The sequence below is a fragment of the Castor canadensis genome, chromosome 3 (genome assembly GCF_047511655.1).
Source record: "Castor canadensis chromosome 3, mCasCan1.hap1v2, whole genome shotgun sequence".
Lineage (NCBI taxonomy): Eukaryota > Metazoa > Chordata > Mammalia > Rodentia > Castoridae > Castor > Castor canadensis.
In genome coordinates, this window is record NC_133388.1 from 52,739,559 (window position 1) to 52,759,437 (window position 19,879).

Consider the following 19,879-nt stretch of genomic DNA (forward strand, 5'->3'; position numbering starts at 1 on the left):
TCCCAGCTCCATAAAAAAAAAAAAAAAAAACTTAATTTCTATGAAAACATTATTTAATTTTAACTATAAACTACAGCTAGGTGTGAATGCTAGTGCATTCTTTTTATTCTAAAATACTGAGGCCATACTCTTTCATAAACCAACATGGATTATTTCTGTTTAGAAAAAAAAAAAGGAATACAAACTAGAATTTCCTTCTAGGTTCAGCTCAAATGCTAACTCCTCCATGATGATCTGCAGTTTCTGGTCTCTTCACCAGAAGACCCATTATCTTTCTGACCACATGAAATCCCCTTGTTTCTCCCCAACGGATCATGGTATCTGATCCCTGAAAGCAAAAATCATGGACTCTCTGAGGGCCAAGCCCACCATCTTTCCTTCCTTTCAATAGTTAGCTCGGGGTCATTCATAAAACCAATGTTTGATAAACACACACTCAGTTACTATCTCTTCCACTCTCAGGATTTCTTAAAATAAGGAAACAAAGCACAATTATGAATTTAAGCATTTACAAAATTGTATGGGATGACTTACTGGCTTAAATAATAATCACACAGATCTTTCCTAATAAAATGGTATGCTTACCATGGATGAACTTGAAGATGTTATGCTAAGTGAAATAAGCACTTTGTCCTTAGCACTTGTGTATACTAACTCATTTAATCCTTACAATAACCCTGCAGATGGGTGTATACTATTAATATCCCTGTTTCACAAACAAGATAATTGAGACACAGTTGGTAAGTCACTTTAGTAAAAGGATTTCAAACCACATAATCTGGCTTAAGTCTACTGTCTTAAGACCTCTTGTCTTCCTTTTAAAACTGTTTTTGCCAATTTTTATGTTCTTGAATCTTCTGGCTCTGGTGCCTCCCTTCAGAGCTGTCCTGAGAGTTTTTCTGTCATGCTTCCCCTAACTGAATGCAGACAGCTCCTAAGTTTAGGCCATTCATGTCTTCCTACTCCTTTGAGGGACTCATGCACTCGTCTAGCTTCAACTGTCACAAATTTAAATCTCCAGGCTTAAACCTATTTAAGTCTCTCCTTTTCCCTCCACACCTTCATCTCAAAATCTGTTCCAGTTGCCTTTGCTGTCCAACCAAAATTTAGTGGTATACAACTACATCACACACATGGATTTTGTGGCCAGGAATTCAGACCAGGAGGAGATGGCTGGGCCCTGCTCCACAATGGCTGGGGCTTCCCTAGGAATGAGTAACTAGGTGGGGCGGGAATCACCTGTAGGGTTTTGCTCACAAGTCTAGTATTTGATGCTAGTTTTGGGGTGAGCCCTCAGGTAGAGCCTAAATACCAATGTGTGGCCTCTCCATACAGCCAGGGCTTCCTCACAAATTAGCAGCCTTGGGGCTCCAAACTGTCTCACATTCTGAAAACACTTTCCAATGAATCCAATCCCACAGTTCTTCCTCACCATAAAGGAGGAAATATATTAGGTATCCAATGTTTTTTGCACAATTTCTCAAATCTTTTAAGAGTCCAGGTAAAGCAGGGATTACTACCAGTTACAAAAAGGGAAAGACAACAAGGTTAGAGACATGCCAATAATTATACAGCTGATAAAGAGACAAGATCACATGCAAGCTTGGCATCTTCCTGTATTCAATGAAGACCAAACCTGCAAATAGTCAGGAATTACTTAATGATGGGAATATGTTCTCTTTTTTTTGGTGGTACTGGGGTTTGAACTCAGGGCCTCACACTTGCTAGGCAGGTGCTCTACCACTTGAGCCACGCCACCAACCCGGGATATATTCTCAGATCTAAATCATTGAGCATTTTTGCCATCATGTGATCATACAGCATATTTACACAAACCTAGATGGTATAACTTATTATATACTTAAGTTATATGTGTATGTTTGTGTGTGCATGTATCTGTATGTATATATATGTATGCATATACACATGTTGATTTTAAGGCCATGATGAACAAAATACAACATTAAATCAAGCACAAAGATAATAATTGAATCAGGTGACACAGTACACATGAGATGGATGAGGTTGCTGCTAGCATAACATAGCATACTGTTTTATAGTAAACATTAATAAACAGAGGCATACCCTAAAGTAACAATTAAAAGTTCAGTATAAACTGGATGTGGTAGTTCATACCTGTCACCCACCTATGTGGGAGGCAGAGATTGGGAAGGTCACAGTTCAAGGCCAAGCCACACAAAAAAGTTAGTGAGATCCCATCTGAACAATTAAGACAGGTATGGTGACAGTCTGGACAGCTAATAAATTACAAATGAATGAAAGGACCACACAGCATCAGTTTACTACTTCTAATAAATACCAGATCCTGGTAATCACCAATAGCTACTAAAACCAGTAGGTGAAAGGCTGGTGGGGAACTCTAATTGACAAATCAGGCTGATGATGCCCAAAGCTGATTGGTCTTAATATCAGAAAAGCTGACTGGATATTTAACTGCCTCCAGAGAGAAACACATGCTACCACCTCGGAAGAATTCTTGCCTAAATTTCAGGGGGAGGCAGGGCTCTAAATCTAATTACTAGTGTACAGGCAATACAGGAGCTGAAGGGACAAGCTAAGTTAAATCATGCAATTAAAATAAGCAAAATGTAGAATGGAATATTGTACAGGACAAATGGCCCTGTTTCTTCAATTATTAGGGACTAAACAGGAAGTGAAAACTATAGCAAAAAAATTTATCTAGTATAATGTATGGATCTTGCTTGGATCTTGATTCAAACAAACCAACTTATTAAAAAAAAAAAAAAGTCTGCTGGGCCTTCGTGGAATTAAGAATGTTCATATAATCCAAGATAATGCAGGATCCAATGATTAGACAGTGGCCCTCTCCTGGTAAATTTTAATACTGCAGTCTGATTCGACCAAACGCTGTACTCAAAGGACACAAGCATCCTGCAAATGAGCACTGTGGGAGATGCCAGGATATAGATGCTGGACAAAGCAAACAACAGAAAAAAATACAAGAAGGGAAAAGGAGATGCAAGTAAATTAGTGAGTCATGTGGTTTAAAGGAATACACTATCAGAGATTACAATAATTCTCATCCTCTATCATCCTCCCAGCTCTGCTGCTTTTAACATATCACGTGGAGCAAGCTCTCTCTGTGCCTTAGTTTCCTTGTCTATAAAATGGGAATGTTACCTACCCTGTAGGGCTACTGTGAAGGTAGGACTCGGACAGGGTTTAACACTTAGTAAGTAATCAGTATTTGTTACTCAGACACCAGTCAGCTCAAACATCATTTCACCCAATAATTCTCCCAGCAGAGATCAAGTCCCTTTGCTAAACACTCTCAGTGAGCTGTGTTTGGATTATCACATTTCTCTCTCCTGTGATTCTCTAATGTCCCTTTTCTCTGGGAAGCTGTGAGTTCCACTGAGGGCAGAAACCATACTCAGCTTTGCTCATTCTGTTCCCCGTGCCTGGCACTCAATACATTATTTTAAATGAAATTGTAATAAAACTCCCAGTTAGAGCCGGGCACCAGTGGCTCACACCTATAATCCTAGCTACTCAGGAGGCACAGATAAGTAGGATTGAGGCTGGAAGCCAGTCCAGGGAAATAGTTCAAGATCCTATCTCAAAATACCCAACACAAAAAAAGGGTTGTCAGAGTGACTCAAGTGGTAGAGTGCTTGCCTAGCAAATATGAGGTCCTGAGTTCAAATCCCAGCACTGCAAAAAAAAACCTCCCAGTTAATCTTATATATTACTGTTTAGTATTTAGTATTGATATGAGTTGAATTGTGTCCCCTTCCCCAAAAATACAGGTTGAAGTTCTAAACCTCAGGTATCTCAGGTATTCTATTAGAAACGATGTTACAGATATAATTAGCTAAATTAATATGAGGCATGCTGGGGATATAGCTCAGTAGTAAATCAGTTGCCCAGCGTGAGCAAGGCCCTAGGTTTGATCCCCAGTACTAAAGAAAAAAAAAAAAAAAAAAACCTTGCTTACTACAAGATGAGGCATAGGAATAAAGTGGGACTGAGGGTGTGGCTAAAGCAGTAGAGCACCTGTTTTGCAAGTTCAAGCCCCAGTCCTACCAAAAAAAATAAAAGAATATAGTAGATCCCTAAGCTAACATGACTGGTGTCCTCGTAAGATATTAATCTGGACACAGACAGCAGAAATTGCAGTGGTAAAGCTGCAAACCAAGGAACACAAAGGACAGTGGCCACCACCAGAGAGGCTGGGAGGCACAGGAAGGACTCGACTCCCCCACTACTGCTTTCAGAAGCAGTGTGCTTTTCCTGACACGATTTCTGGCTTTTAGCCTTCAGGGCTTGAGAGTATTGATTTCTGTTGTTTAAACTACCTGTTTGTGATTTGTTGTGATTTTGGTTCTAAAAATCCAATACAAGTACCAACCTGATGGCTTTGTTTGGTATTGCAAGTTATGTGTAATGCCTTTATCTCCCATGTCAGAAAAAATGTTTATAGCTCACTTAAGAAAAACAAAAGTAAAGAAACTATTAGGATTAGTTTTTCTCCCCCACTTTCAGTAACTTCTTGACAGCTTTAATCCACTTACGGTACTTCCAAATTCCAGGTGTATAGTATATCAACAGATTTGGGTTTTTTTCTTCTTTATTCACAGTGCTCTTTCTGACAACAAAAAGAACTAAAGTCCTTTTTCTATATAAATATTCACTAACAAAATTAGACAAATATTATTATTGAGTCAAGTGTTAAATGAGCTAAATATTTAAAGCAGTACCTCTAAATAAGATCAACTTTTCTAGAATGTATACTTTAAAATTTGGGGCATAAACTCACCTTTCATCCATGATATAGGCGGGAATGGGAAATAATTTGACTTTTTGTTCCTCTTCACATCTTAGACGCTGTTACAATTTTTAATTCACCATAGCAGCCTGATTTTATATATCAAAGATTCAAAAAAGGAAAATCTTTTGTGACTACTACATTTCAGTATGAGGAAGCCAAGACTCACTTTTGCATGAACAAAGTGTCTACTTGCCTTGCATAATCTTTAGAAAACAGGCACAATCGTGCATGAAAATGGCTGAGGCCAGGACATGACTGACTGCCCTGCCTATGCCTTCTCAGCCCTGCTGGAGAAACAATCAAGGAGTCAGTCCCCTCCAGCACCATCTCCTCATGCCAGATGATACCTATGTCCCTAAATGTGGGACAATTTCAGCATGATTATGAAAACTGTTTTGGCAGTCTAGATGAAATAAACTAAAAGACAAAAAAGGTGAGATTTGTTTACTCCCACAAAGCCATAGGACAAGAAAGACAATTGATGATGCTATCTGAAAGGTTGTTCCCATTTATGCCTGGGAGAAGACAGGGAATAGAGTTAGTCACAGAGGCATGAAGACCAAAGACCTCAGAAAAAAAGTAGACCCTCCAACTTAACCAAGTGTAGGTTCCAAATAAAAGATTAGTGGACATATAGAAAAGGTGCCTTGTGGAAAAAGGAGAACTCAATAAGGAAAAACTGCAAGTACATACAACAACTCAGATATGGCTAAATGGGACAGAAATAGACAAAGATCAATTGGTCCAAGTTGTTCCACGTATCAGCCTGCGATGCTCAATTCAAAGGACAACCAGTTCCTAGGAAAGATGCATGTGTCTCCTCTACCCTCCCTTCTGGCCCACAAGCTACAGCTCAGTAGTGAATAGAAATAGGGAGAGCTGTACAACCCTAACACAGCCCTGTCATGGGTAAACACAGATGCTTCTATAGTAAGGTACACGCTGTAAAACAAGGGAAAGCAACAGACAAGAATTACAGAGTAATGAAAATGACAAATTCCCCAGACCACCAGAAATTAGTATCAGTCCATGGAAGAACTGAAAAAGATACCTTGGAGAATGTGAAAGATAAACTTGTAATTTCTAACATTTATAGTGAACACTATTAACCAAGAATATATAGAATATATTTTATATAGATATAAAAGATATAAAGTCCCATATTTTGTTTGCAAGCTTTAAAAAGTAAGTTTCAAAGCTGATTCCTATCCAAAGCAATCTATAGTAGTCAGACTTATGCCCCAAAAGAAATAAAAATTGAGGATTATTCAGGACTGATTTCTCTAATTACTCCTCTATATTTTCTGCATACTTAAAGATATGCCTCCCCACTCCTATCTCCCATTAGTGTCCTTCCTTCACTCTCCCACCTAGGTTGGCCCAAGGCATGGAACATGGTGGTGACCATTTCAGGTTTATTCCTTCAAGTTCAGTGTCATCCTCTTGTCCTACCCACTGTCTTCTTTTTAATTATGTGTATCTAAAACTAAGAATCAATATCAAATCCTAAAGCATGTTCCCCAGATGGAGGCTTTCAAACTTTCACTATAAGGAATGCATGTTACATCTGGAGCAAGTGCACACACGCACACACACACACACACACACACACAACCATTCCTATAAAACCTACACAGAAGCTGGGTGCTGGTGTCTCACACCTGTAATCCTAGCTACTCAGGAGGCAGAGATCAGGAGGATCACAGTTTGAAGTCAGCCAGGGAAATAGCTCCTCAAGACCCTATCTCAAAAAAAGGGCTGGTGGCAACACCACCAACAACAGGTGTTGGCGAGGATGCGGGGAAAAAGGAACCCCCTTACACTGTTGGTGGGAATGTAGACTAGTACAACCACTCTGGAAAAAAATTTGGAGGCTACTTAAAAAGCTGGACATCGATCTACCATTTGATCCAGCAATACCACTCTTGGGGATATACCCAAAAGACTGTTACTCCAGAGGCACCTGCACATCCATGTTTATTGCAGCACTATTCACAATAGCCAAGTTATGGAAACAGCCAAGATGCCCCACCACTGACGAATGGATTAAGAAAATGTGGTATCTATACACAATGGAATTTTATGCAGCCATGAAGAAGAACGAAATGTTATCATTCGCTGGTAAATGGATGGAATTGGAGAACATCATTCTGAGTGAGGTTAGCCTGGCTCAAAAAACCAAAAATCGTATGTTCTCCCTCATATGTGGACATTAGATCAAGGGCAAACACAACAAGGGGATTGGACTATGAGCACATGATAAAAGTGAGAGCACACAAGGGAGGGGTGAGGATAGGTAAGACACCTAAAAAACTAGCTAGCATTTGTTGCCCTTAACGCAGAGAAACTAAAGCAGATACCTTAAAGCAACTGAGGCCAATAGGAAAAGGGGAACAGGTACTAGAGAAAAGGTGAGATCAAAAAGAATTAACCTAGAAGGTAACACCCACGCACAGGAAATCAATGTGAGTCAATGCCCTGTATAGCTATCCTTATCTCAACCAGCAAAAACCCTTGTTCCTTCCTATTATTGCTTATACTCTCTCTACGACAAAATTAGAAATAAGGGCAAAATAGTTTCTGCTGGGTATTGAGGGGGGGGAGAGGGAGGGGGCGGAGTGGGTGGTAAGGGAGGGGGTGGGGGCAGGGGGAAGAAATGAACCAAGCCTTGTATGCACATATGAATAATAAAAGAAAAATGAAAAAAAAAAAAAAAAGGGCCGGTGGAGTAGCTCAAGGTGTAGGCCCTGAGTTCAAACCCCAGTACTGCAAAAAAACAAGAAACAAAAAAACCTACACAGGAATTCCTTAAAATTCCTTAAAACATCCTTATTACCATGTGATACACTGATCTAATCCATTCTGCTTTACTTGGGTTTTTTTTGTTTGTTTGTTTTGTTTTGTTTTGTTTTTAATGCTTGGTGATCCAGCTCACAGTTTGAAGTACCTGGTGGATAAGGAATACTGATTCTTCTCACTGCATTGCATCCTAAAGAAGAAAGTACCCAAGGGCTCAACAGTCAGGCTGCCTGATTCTATCACTTCAAAGCTGTCAACCTCTCTGCTTCCATTTCCTTTCATGGGTATAAGAGAATAAAGCTTACCTCAAAGTTGAGGATTAATTAGGACCATTCACACAAAGTAGTTAACTCATTAAAAAAAACAGTCAATAATAGCTATCAATCTTAAATGGTCCATGAACTTTTTAATTGTGATTATATACAATATATATTTTAACCATCTTTAAAGTGTATGATTTAATGGCATTCACAATGCTATGCAACCATAATCTCTCTGGTTCTAGAACATTTGCATCACCCTAAAAAGGGAACCCCTATCCATTAGGCAGTCACTCCCCATTCCTCCCTCTTCCTCAGCTGACCAACACCAATTTGCTTTCTGTCTCTGGACTTTTTATTAATAACTTAAGAAGTGATTAAAACAGTTTTCTAAAGGTGGCATGAAATTCCTTAGTCCTCTTTAGCTGAATCTTGGCTCATGACTCAAGCTTTTGCTAACCATTTCTCAAGTAAACAGGCAAGTCATTTTAGATAATTCTGTGACCTGTGTTAGGACTGGAAATCTCTCCTGCTTGGGGCAATGAGATCCATGCAAGGTTACAGACCATTCTCCTGACCAATGCTATGGGGAAACTCATCTCCTGTGACTGCAAGAGACAGAATGAGTGAGGTCCCATTAACATCCTTCTTCATCATATCCCAAAATAGCACACAAACCAACTCCCCCCAAAACTGAACTCACAGAAAGCTGAATGGTTGGTTTTCAGTTTTGGCATTTTGAAACTCTGCTTTGAGACATGGAACTTTTGCCATCCAGAAATAAAAAGCGAACCTAGACACAGAACTGGAAGTCCCTATCTTGGCTTTACAACGTAGTAGCATTTCCTCTTGGATCCCTACCCCTCCCTCACTCGGATTTTCCACCCTTCCTTGGGGGTGGGGAAGACTGGCAGAAATAACTTTGTTCTTCCCAGGATGTGTTTCCAGGGAAATGCCAGGGACAGCCAGGGTGGTTACCTTTCAAAGCAGAACTGTTTTTCTAGAAGAAACGGCCAAGGCACAAGACTTCTTCAGCCAAAGAAAAAAATATCACCAAGATGCAGAGAGTATGTGAACTGAAAACAATGTCTTTGAGCCCGGCCAAAGAAGCCAGATTTAAAAATAAAAATCAACACTGCTCACCCGACAAAAAAGCAGTAAGGTTCCCAATCATTTCACACTTCCCTTTCACCCCACCTCTGCGCACTACTCACACTGTCACTCCACCAGCTAGGTAGAAAGCCCTACAAGCCCCTGACTCAGACAGCACTAGGTCAACCTAGGTGATTTGGGGGAGGGAGAGGGAAAGCAGGAAATCCCAGGCCCAGGCCCAGCCTCCTGAACTCTGACACCAGGGGCAGCAGAAGGGAGTTACTTTATTTCTTTTGATAAAGGAAGGGGAAGAAGGCATTCATCAGCAAACTAGTCCAAGAGACCCCAGCACCTCAAACTCCAGGCAAGCCCGTACCCAGAATTGTGCCAAACTTGGGGAAAGTTCTGAGCTGGAGTAAAAGAAGTGGATCTCCCAAAGCAAATCAGGCAGTGTTAAGTCCCGACATAGCGGCCAAGATCACCCTTAGAGCTACAAGAAAACGGGATCTCAAGAAAAGGAAACGACCCAGCTGTTACTTCAACAAGTGTCCAGGTGCGTGCTTTAAGCATTGGCTCGGGTGAAAGAAAGGAATTCCCCCAGATCCCCACCCGAGGGGGGAGCTCAGCGACAGCGGCTCCGCCCACGCGAGCCCCTCACCCCACGCCCCGAGGACAGGCCAGGTGCCGGGAGCGGGAAGGACTCCGCGAGGACACTGCAGCCGGTCTCGGGTGGACAGGCTGCTGCCACCCTGGGCGCCCTTACATAGGACCCTGGCCTCGGCCAGGCAGCGGGCCAGGACAGAGGGCAGGGCTCGCAAAGTGACAGCACTCAGTCCTCCGCCAAGTGTGAGGCAACTCGGGAAACTTCCCGGAGTGGCTCTCGCTTCCTGTAGCCACCTCCCCCGCGCCCCGCACGCCCCGGCGGGCGCCCCGACCTGAGATGGTCTCTTGGTAGCCCTTGGTGAAGAACTGCATGGCGGTGGCCGCCCTCCAGGGCGTCTTGAGCAGCCCCTGCCGCTGGGGGTCCTCGCCCAGCGAGCGCAGGATGGACGAGTAGGCGGCCGCCAGGTTGGGGAGGTTCAGCTCGTTGTCCTCCTCGCTGCGGGGCCGCTCCCCCTTCCAGCCGTCCGTCGGCTGGGCGCTCTTGATCTCGGGCCGCGGGGATTTCTCCGCCGGCCGGCTTGCCCCAGGCCGCGACGGCTCCCGCTCCGGGAACCCATTGATGCACCTGACGCCCCGCGGCTTCTCCTCCGGTACCGGGCCCTTCTCCATGGACCGGGGCTACACCTCGGGAGAGACCCAGGGGAGCTTCAACAGCTGCAGCTGAACTATGCCGGCGGCCGCGGGCAATGAGTGACCTGTGACCAGAGTCACCTGAGGTAGAGAGCCAGCCCTCCAGGTACTCTGAGTCAAGGACTACCGCGAGCTGAGAAGCCAGCTGCACCTCCTTTTTATAGCCGTGCGGCTCGGCCGGCACCGCGGGGCGTTCCCATTGGCCGGGAGCCTCCTTGCGTCACGGCGCTCGCCCCGCCCCCTCGCCCAGCCCTCGGCATTGGCCCCCAAACCCTAGCCTTGAATCGAAAGCTGCTAGCAGAGGAAAGGCAGCTGGAGGGAGCAGGTTGGACTCCTCTGCTTATTGTGGGATGAACCGAACCCGAAGAGACAGGTATCCCGGAGCTGGAACCTCGGTGAGGCTCCTGGTTCACCGTCGTTGTGGCAAAGGGGGCGCTGATTCAGAAATGCTTTGGTCCCCACGCCCTGTAAAAAGATGAGCAAACAAGGGAAGAGATCAAGATAAACCAGTGATAAGATAATCGACTCTTGGGCTTTTAAGGCAAGAGAATATTGTGACCAGAAACCTGTTCCATAGTTTAAAATGTGTGAAAGCACCTGCCACCTTAGAGAACCCTCTGGCCATTGTGAGGGTATGCATTGCACCAAGTGGCCCTCTTGAGAGTCTTTGTGCCTAGGAGGATAATATCTGGGAAGCCACCAGGTCTCGCCCTGACTCCCTATTTAACTTCCTTTGTCAAAGACAAAGGTAAAGTATGTTTTCTTTCATTGAGAGCTTGGTGCTCAGCAAGAGGGCCTGGGGACTGCCCTCTATATTCACCCACAAGAATAGCAAGGAAATAATCTTCCTTCTTGTGATTTACAGAACTGAGAAACATCTCCTGACCAGGATTAGGGTTTGGTCACAAAACTTCCACATGTGAGAAGGTGCCCACCAATCTGCGATCACCTTTCTACTACATAAACTACGCCTAAATCAGCTTTCCAGAAAGATGGCTTTTTAGGGCAATAAACCCTGCCATCTGTGACCAGCCAGTTTATCACAATAGTTCTTTCTCTAGGATCACCTCCCTTGCCTCTCCACTGACTGATTTCCTTCCTGCAGCCAGTAGAATGAGCCTTTTGGGTGCTAACATTTGTAGTGGCCAGAATTTTGACCCTGGAAAAACTGATTTAAAAAAAAAAAAGCTTTCATTTTTAAAACCCATTTACATTTTGTGGAATTTTGGAATTCAATCAATTTAAAGTGACGTTCAAAGCTCCTTTCCCCAAAAATGTTGGTACAAATTGTGAAATGCTATTGATCAACTAGACTCTTAACCAGTGGCATCTGCTTGTTTTCTTTGAGATTAAAAAACAGATTATTTTTGCTCACTTGAGGGATTATGTCATAATTCCAAAGGTGAGTTCTAAAACATGTATCAAATTAATATTTTATTATTTGCTCCACAGTTTCTAATGCTGACTTTCTGATATATAAACAATTATGAATAGGCTTAGGATCAGACAAACCAGGAAGGAAGCCCTGAGAATTATTCTACACTAAACACATCTTCATCACTGTAATTTGTAATTCATACTTATTGGTTGTCTACTCCAGGCATAACCCTGTTGTAAACATTCAGAAAAGAAATATGGGGAGGGAAGGTGGTCCAAACAATGTATACACATGTGACATGTGAGTAAATGTAAAAACAATAAAATAAAAAAAAAAATTTTAATATGAATATTGCCTAGCCACAGAGTCATCTTCAGTCTAAAGTAGAAACACAGAGGGCCTGAGGATGTAGCTCAAGTGGCAGAGTGCCTGCCTAGTATGTGTGAGGGTGTGAGGCTGGATTCAATCATGGGGGGGAATATATACATATGTATTATAGAGATAGTTCATTGAAATCCTATGTACAGCAGAAAGAAAATTACATAAATCAAGAAATATGAACATCCCTTAGAAAACTTCTTTGTCACTTTCCTAGTATCTATTTTAAGTTTTTCCCCCATTAGCAAGGTCCTGCAACATTTTCCATCTAATTGTTCTGCCCACTGATATCTCCTGATTAGAATTAGCTAGGGGTCTCAAACTGTTACAAGTACAGCTAGAGACAACATTCACATTTAACAAGTGAAAACAAAGATACCAAGGAAGATATTTTTAAAATAGAGAAAGTAGGTTCAGGTGTGATGGCACACACCTATAATCCCAGCAAGGAGGGAGGCATAGGTAGGACAACCTCCCTGCAAAAACTCAAGATCCTATCCAGAAAACAACTAGCAAGAAAAGGGCTGGGGTGTGGCTCAAGTAGTAGAACACCTACCTGGCAAGCATGAGGTCCTGAGTTCAATCCCCAGTACTGCCAAGATAAATACATAATATAAATAAATGAATGGAGGAATTAAAGAGATACTTTCAATAAAAAAAAAAAAAAGTTGCGTGCATTGACTCATGCCTGTAATCCTAGCTACTCAGGAGGCAGAGATCAGGAGGATCGCATTTCAAAGCCAGTCCGGGCAAATAGTTCACGAGACCCTATCTCGAAAAACCCTTCACCAAAAAGGGCTGCTAGAGTGGCTCAAGGTGAAAGCCCTGGGTTCAAGCCCCAGTACTGCAAAAGCCAAAACCAAAAAAACTTGTGGTAATCTTTTGCCTTCCTTTAAAACACATTTTGTAAACATTCACTAATATTCACCAAAGACAGTCTCTAATGAAATTTCACCCTAAAATTCACATTTTCTTTCAAATACTGCCACTGAGGTAGCAACACTTTTGTTGCCAATTCTCAGTACAGTCTCTGGATTCCTAGGGTTTTGTTGTTGTAGATGTTGTTTTGTTGTTTGGTGGTGGTGCTGGTGGGTACTAGTGGGATTTGCACTCAGGGTCTCACACTAGCTAGGCAGGTGCTCTACCACTTGAGCTACACCTCCAGCACTGAGAGCCTGTTATATAATATATTTACTTGTAAAAGGAAGGTAATGAAACCAAGCAAAGACTAAAGAAACACTCAAGTTTCGCTTGCTTTAAGTTACTTGCTTTTATCACCAATTTTAGCAGTCACGGTTACTAAGCAAAACATTGCCATTCCCTTTACAGATTACACCTTTGTTATGGTTTGCATGTGAAAGGTGCACCACAGACTCATGTGGTGACTGCTTGGTCCCCAACTGGTAGAGCTGTTTTGGGAAGTGGTGGAAACTTTAGAAGGCAGGGCCTAGTTGGAGAAAGTGGGTCACTAGAGGCACACCATTGAAGGTTATACCTAGCCCCAAGTCCCTTCCTCTCTCTCTCTTTCTCTCTCTCTTTGCTTCCTGTCCACCATGAGGTGAACAGCTCCTCCACACCCACTCTCCTCACCATGATGTTCTGCCCAAGTGCATGGAGCCAACCAACCACAAGACTGAACCCTCTGAAACCATGAGTCAAAACAAATCTTTCCTCCTTCAATTTGTTCTCTCAGGTATTTTGGGCACAGCAATGAAAAGTCTGACTAATATAGACTAATACTGATGTATGGTTCATAACAGAAATAGTTCCCTAAGTTGTTTTCAGGAACTCTAGAAGTAGCTCAAGTCAGCAGAAGCCACCAACACTTCACTTAGGCCTGCACAAGTGTGCAGTGGGTGACATTTGATGTCTGAAGACCTAAACTCCACCTTCAGAGCACACTAAGGCACCATTTTCTGAACATGAATCCTGTGAAGAGCTGTGACATTTCATGATGCACACGAAAACCACCAATTGCTTCACTTTTCCTTACCTTCAATCACCTTTTCCCACACCTCAGACCACCCTGTTTCTTTATTCCATAAGTACCTCTACACCCTGTCCTCATGGAGGTGAATTTGACAATTGACTCTGGCACCTCACATTTGGCACCTCTTAAACTTTCTTTTTACAAATTTGTCATTTTGGTGATTTTATACCACGCAGAGGGCTAAACAGGCCTCATTTGGTAAAAGTAATGCCTTTCAGCCAAATGCCCAAAGGTACTTTTAAAATCACCAACATTATCTAAACAATTTTATAGTAAAATGTAGATAGTCGGCAGCATTGGTTATAAGTAGCTACAGAAGAAAAAAATGGAGCCATAAGCTAAAAGACAAGGATATGTTCCACACAGAACATAGCACAAGATAGTTTAAGAGTAAAACTATGAACATTTACATCCAGAATATTATATCCATATTTCTAACACAATAAGGCATCCAGTCTGGGGATTTTTTTTCTACCAAAAAGCCAAGGAATTAAAAAAAATCTTGTGGTAAGCCTATGGTTTTCTGAAGAAAAAGAGAATCTCCCATATCTATGGCAGTAGCAGAACAAAGAGGCAGATGAGAGAGACACAGGTGTCAAGGACTGATCACCACAGGGCTTGCAAATGAACAGTCACTTACCAAGGATAACTAGTGGACTAACTTTAGGTATTTAATGATAGAAACTGAAAACAAGCAAATTTCCTTAGGTAAACTTGACGAAGGTTCTATATTTGACATTCTGGATCAAGGTGGAAATGTCTGCAAGAAAAATGTCCTTATCTTACCCATAACTCCCAGAAGCAGGACTGTGGAGTCAATAGAATCCTAAGATGTCTCACTAAATCCACCAAATATAGGGAGAAACAAACTGAAACTTTCCGCTCTTCTGCCTAAGGAAGACTAGAACAACTTTTGGAGGAAAAATGGTTGTGATGATTTTATTTCTGAGGAATGACACCAAGAGTGAAAGCAACAAAATACAAAAAAATAGATTTCACCAAAATTAAAACTTTTGTACTTCAAAGAATACTATAAAGAAAGGGAAGAAGGCAGGCGTGGTGGTACACATCTGTAATCCCAGCACTCAGGAGGCTGAGGCAGGAGGACTGCAAGTTTGAAGCCAACCTGGGCTACATAATGAGACACTGTCTCAAAGAAAAGGTGGGAGGAAGAAACAAATCATGTATCTGAAAAGAGACTAGTATCCAGAACATACGAAGAACTTTTACAAGGGCTGGAGACGTGGCTCACTGGCAGAGTACATGCCTAAGGCCCTGGGTTTGATCCCCAGCACAGCAAAAACAAACAAACCATAAACATTCTTACAGCTCAAAAATAAAAAGACTACTGGGTACTTGTGGCTCATAGCTGTAACCCTAACTACTCAAGAGGCAGAGATCAGGAGGATCATGGTTCAAAGCCAGCCTGGGCAAATAGTTCGAGAGACCCTATCTGGAATAAACCCATCACAAAAAAGGGCTGGTGGAGTGGCTCAAGGTGTAGGTCCTGAGTTCAAACCCCAGCACCATACAAAAAAAAAAAAAAAGAACATCATTAGCCAAGATGAAAATACAAAACCAAAATACAAAAAAATAGATTTCACCAAAATTAAAACTTCTGTACTTCAAAGAATACTGTGAAGAAAGGGAAGAAGGCAAGCATGGTGGTACACATCTGGAATCCCAGCACTCAGGAGGCTGAGGCAGTGAATGCTACCTCATACCCACTAGCACAGCTATATTCAAAATGACAGATAAGAACTGGAGTTGTGACTCGAGCAGTAGAGCACCTGCTTTGCAAGTGCAAACCCCTGAAATCAAACCCTAGTCCCACTCAAAAAAAAACAATAATCGCAATGGTTGATGAGGATGTGCAGACATTGAACTACACTACAGATGGACATATAAAATAGTCAGCATCTTTAAAAAACACCCATTAAATACAGAGTTTTCTATGACCCAGCAATTCCCCAGCTAGGGATATGTCTAAGAGTAAGAAAAATTTATGTTCACACAAAAACTTGTACATAAGTGTTCATAGCACCACTATCCACAGTAGCCCAAAAGTAGATCTAATCCAAATATTTATCAACTGGTGAATAAACAAAATGTAGTACAAGTGGTATAAATATGGTTTAACTGTGTCCCTCAAGAGTCCTTTGTGATTGGAGACGGATCCCCACCGACATAGCATTGGGAGGTGGAAACCTTAAGAGGTAAGGCCTAGTAGGAGGTCCTTAGGTCATGGAGATGTGCCCTTGAATGGACTGTGAGACTCACACTGTAGCTCTTCCAGTTTGAGATGTGACTCTGGCTCTCACCACTGCCATCTGCCATTTTCCATGAGGACCTCATCAGAACTGAACCAATGTAGACACTATGCTCTTCAACCTCCTAAACCATGAGCTAAATAAACTTTCATGAGTATTCTGTGTCAAGTATTTGTATTTTGTTATAGTGATGTAAAATAAAGTCAATTAACACATGGTGTATATATATATATATATATATACATACACACATATATATATATATAAAATATATATACATATATATACTGGAATATTATTTGGCCATAAAAAGGAATAAAAGTACTGATATATCCCACAACATAATGAAACTTGAAAACATCATACTAAATTTTAAAAGGCCAGATTTTGGACTGGAGATGTGGCTCAAGCAACAGAGTACTTGTGTAACAAGCACAAAGCCCTGAGTTCAAACCCCAGTACTGGGAGATTTAAAAAAAGGCCAGATTGAAAAGGCCACCTGTTGTGTGATTCTACTGTATGGCATGTCCTGATAAGCAAATACAGAGACAGAAAACAGTTGCTAGGGGCTGGGGGAAATGACTGCAAATAGGTTAGAGGTTTCTTTCTTTTTGGGTGATGAAAATTTTCTGGAATTAGTGTTGACAGTTGTACAACTTTGTGAATATACTGAAACTATGGAATTATACACTTTAAAAGGATGGATTTTCTGGTGTATGAATTGTATCTCAATTAAAAAAATAATGTTTCTCCAAAAAAAAAAATATGATATGTTAGTCAGCTTTCCATTGCTGTGACAAAATATCTGAGATAATAAACTTAAAAGGAGGAAACGTTTATTTGACTCATGGTTTCCGAGGGTTCCACCCATGCTTCATGGGCCCCATTGTTTTGGGGCTGTGGCAGCACAAAACTTCATAGCAGAACACATATGGTAGTAGAAGCCTGCTCACCTCATGGACACACTCAGTGACCTAACTTCCTTCCCCTAGGCCCCACCTCTAAAAGTTTCACCACCTCCCAATAGTGCCAGGTTGGCAACCAAGCCTTTAGCACATGAGCCTTTAGGGGACAATTAAGAACAAAATCATAATATACAATATGCAAAAGTCTTCAAAAAAAAGTTTTGGAAACAGTATGTTCTAGAAAAATTTGAACAAGCTTCAAGGATAAAGAAAGTGTCCATGATAAAGAGATTTTCAAAAATAATGAAAATCTCTTTAGGCAAAAATAAGCAAATTGTCAACGAGGGAGTTACAGACATGGGCTCACCTACAGTTTTTCCACAGCAACATTGATTGCCAGTCTATAAAGATTTAAAGAAAGTAAGTTTTATCCACTCAAGAAAGCACTCAAGTATAAATGTAACATGTAGACAATCTCAAACTCCTGCTAACTAAGAAAACTCATATCTTTTAAGTCCTTATTGAAAAAAACCATCTGACATGTTATCCTACTATTTACGAGATAATTTTTTAAAAAGAGCTCAAGGAAATGGGCAAATGAACTGAACAGAACCTTTTCAAAGGAAGAGGATCAAATGACTAAAAAACACATGAAAAATGCTCACCATCCCTGGTCATAAAGGAAATGTAAATCAAAAGGATTCCACCTCACTCCTGTTAGAATAGCTGCCATCAAGAACACAAACAATAACAAATGTTGGCGAGGATATGGGGAAAAAGGAACCCTCTTACACTGCTGACGGGAATGTAAATTAGTACAACCACTATGGAAAACAATATGGAGCTTCCTCAAAAAACTGAAAGTAGAACTTCCAACTGATCCAGCAATACCACTCCTAGGGACATAACCAAAGGAATGTGAGTCAGCTTACAACAAAGGCACCTGCACACCCATGTTTATTGTGGCACTATTCACAATAGCCAAGCTATGGAAACAGCCAAGATGCCCCGCTACTGACGAATGGATTAAGAAAATGTGGTATCTATACACAATGGAATTTTACTCAGCCACAAAGAAGAATGAAATTTTGTCATTCGCAGGTAAATGGATAGAACTGGAGAACATCATCTTAAGTGAAGTCATACAGGCTCAGAAGGCCAAAAGCTGCGTGTTCTCTCTCATATGTGGATTATAGACCTAAAACAATTGCAGCAATATTATGGGACACTGGTCACACTAAGGGGAGGTCACACACAGGAGGGATAGGGCAAGGGAAGGAAATGAAGAACTTGAGTGTGGTTGATGTGCTGTCTGTACAGGAATGAATACAGAAATCTTAAACAGGCCAGGACCACCATGGGAAGGGGACTATGGAGGAGTGAAGAGGATTAGGGGAGATGAACCAATTGGAGTTGTAATATATATAATCATGGAAACATTACAAGGAATCTCCCTGTGTAACTATATTTATCTCAAGCTAGCAAAAATGTCATGTTTTTTTCTTATCTTTTACCTTTTTTATTCTACAAAATCAGAGAACAGGAGGGCAGAACAGGACTGGGGAGGGGGTGTAAAGGAGAGTGATGGAGGGGGGAATTCAAGTATGACATATTTGATACATTGTAAGAACCTGTGTAAATGCCACAATATACCCCCACCCAGCACAACAATAAATGGAAAAAATAGAAAAAAAATTTGAAAAAATAAAAAGAGCTCAATAGTGAAAAAGTTATATAAACATTAAAATATAAAATCAATTAAAATATTTAAATATGAAAACAATATTAGATACCAAACCAGTGCTAAGTACCTTTGGGAATCTTCATTACAAAACAGAAGATGAACTATATGAACTTGTACAATGTAAGAATAATAACACAAAAAAACAAAAACAAGAATTGGAGAGAGGATGATAGGCCCAGTCTTCACTCTTCATAAGGAGTCAATAACGTCATTTAAACTAAAACATTAATTTTGTTATTAATTTTTTCATATGTGCATACATTGTTTGGGTCATTTCTCCCCCTAAAACATTAATTAAAAAAAAATCAAATGATTCTAGCCGCTTCATGGTTTTTATAATCTCTTTTTCTTTAACTGAGAGGGATTGGTTTGTTTTGCTTTTTTGCAATATCGTCCCCCTTAAGTTGCTAAGGCTGGTCTTGAACTTCTGAGCAGTATGTATACTATGTACCAGGCTCTATTCATGGCACAGGTGATACAGCAATGTACAAAAGAAAAAAATCTCCACTTTCAAAGAGTTTACATTCAGTAATTCAGTAAATTCATTAATATTGCTAACTCTAAGACATATATAGCTGGGCACTGATGGCTCATATCTGTAATCCTAGCTACTTGGGAGGCTGAAATCAGGAGGCTTTCAGTTCGAGGCCAGTCCAGGCAAATACTTCATGAGATCCCATCCTCAAAATAATCAGAGCAAGATGGACTGGAGGTGTGGTTCAAGTGGTAGAGCTCCTGCTTTGCAAGCCCTGAGTTCAAACCCCAGTCCCACACACACTTACAAAAAAAAGACATATTTGCTCTGCCCACCACTGATTTTGGAAAAATTCTTGAGACAGTATTGCTACTTAAAATTAAACTAGTAGTAGAATACCTGCCTAGCCAGCATGAAGCCTTAAGTTCAAACCCCAGCACCACCAAAAAATTAATTAATTAATTAAAATAAAACTATGTAAA

At 41.2% G+C, this 19,879-nt stretch overlaps 1 protein-coding gene across 1 annotated transcript in view; it reads right to left on the bottom strand.

The window, feature by feature from the left end:
• Nucleotides 1–10,414, bottom strand: part of Gch1 (GTP cyclohydrolase 1) — a 46,748-nt gene extending 36,334 nt beyond the window's left edge. Inside the window, exon 1 of the mRNA XM_020162022.2 lies at nucleotides 9,900–10,414. Coding sequence (XP_020017611.1) covers nucleotides 9,900–10,236 — 337 coding nt within the window. The 5' untranslated portion in view covers nucleotides 10,237–10,414. The remainder of the gene's footprint in view (nucleotides 1–9,899) is intronic.
• Nucleotides 10,415–19,879: the final 9,465 nt, after the last annotated feature.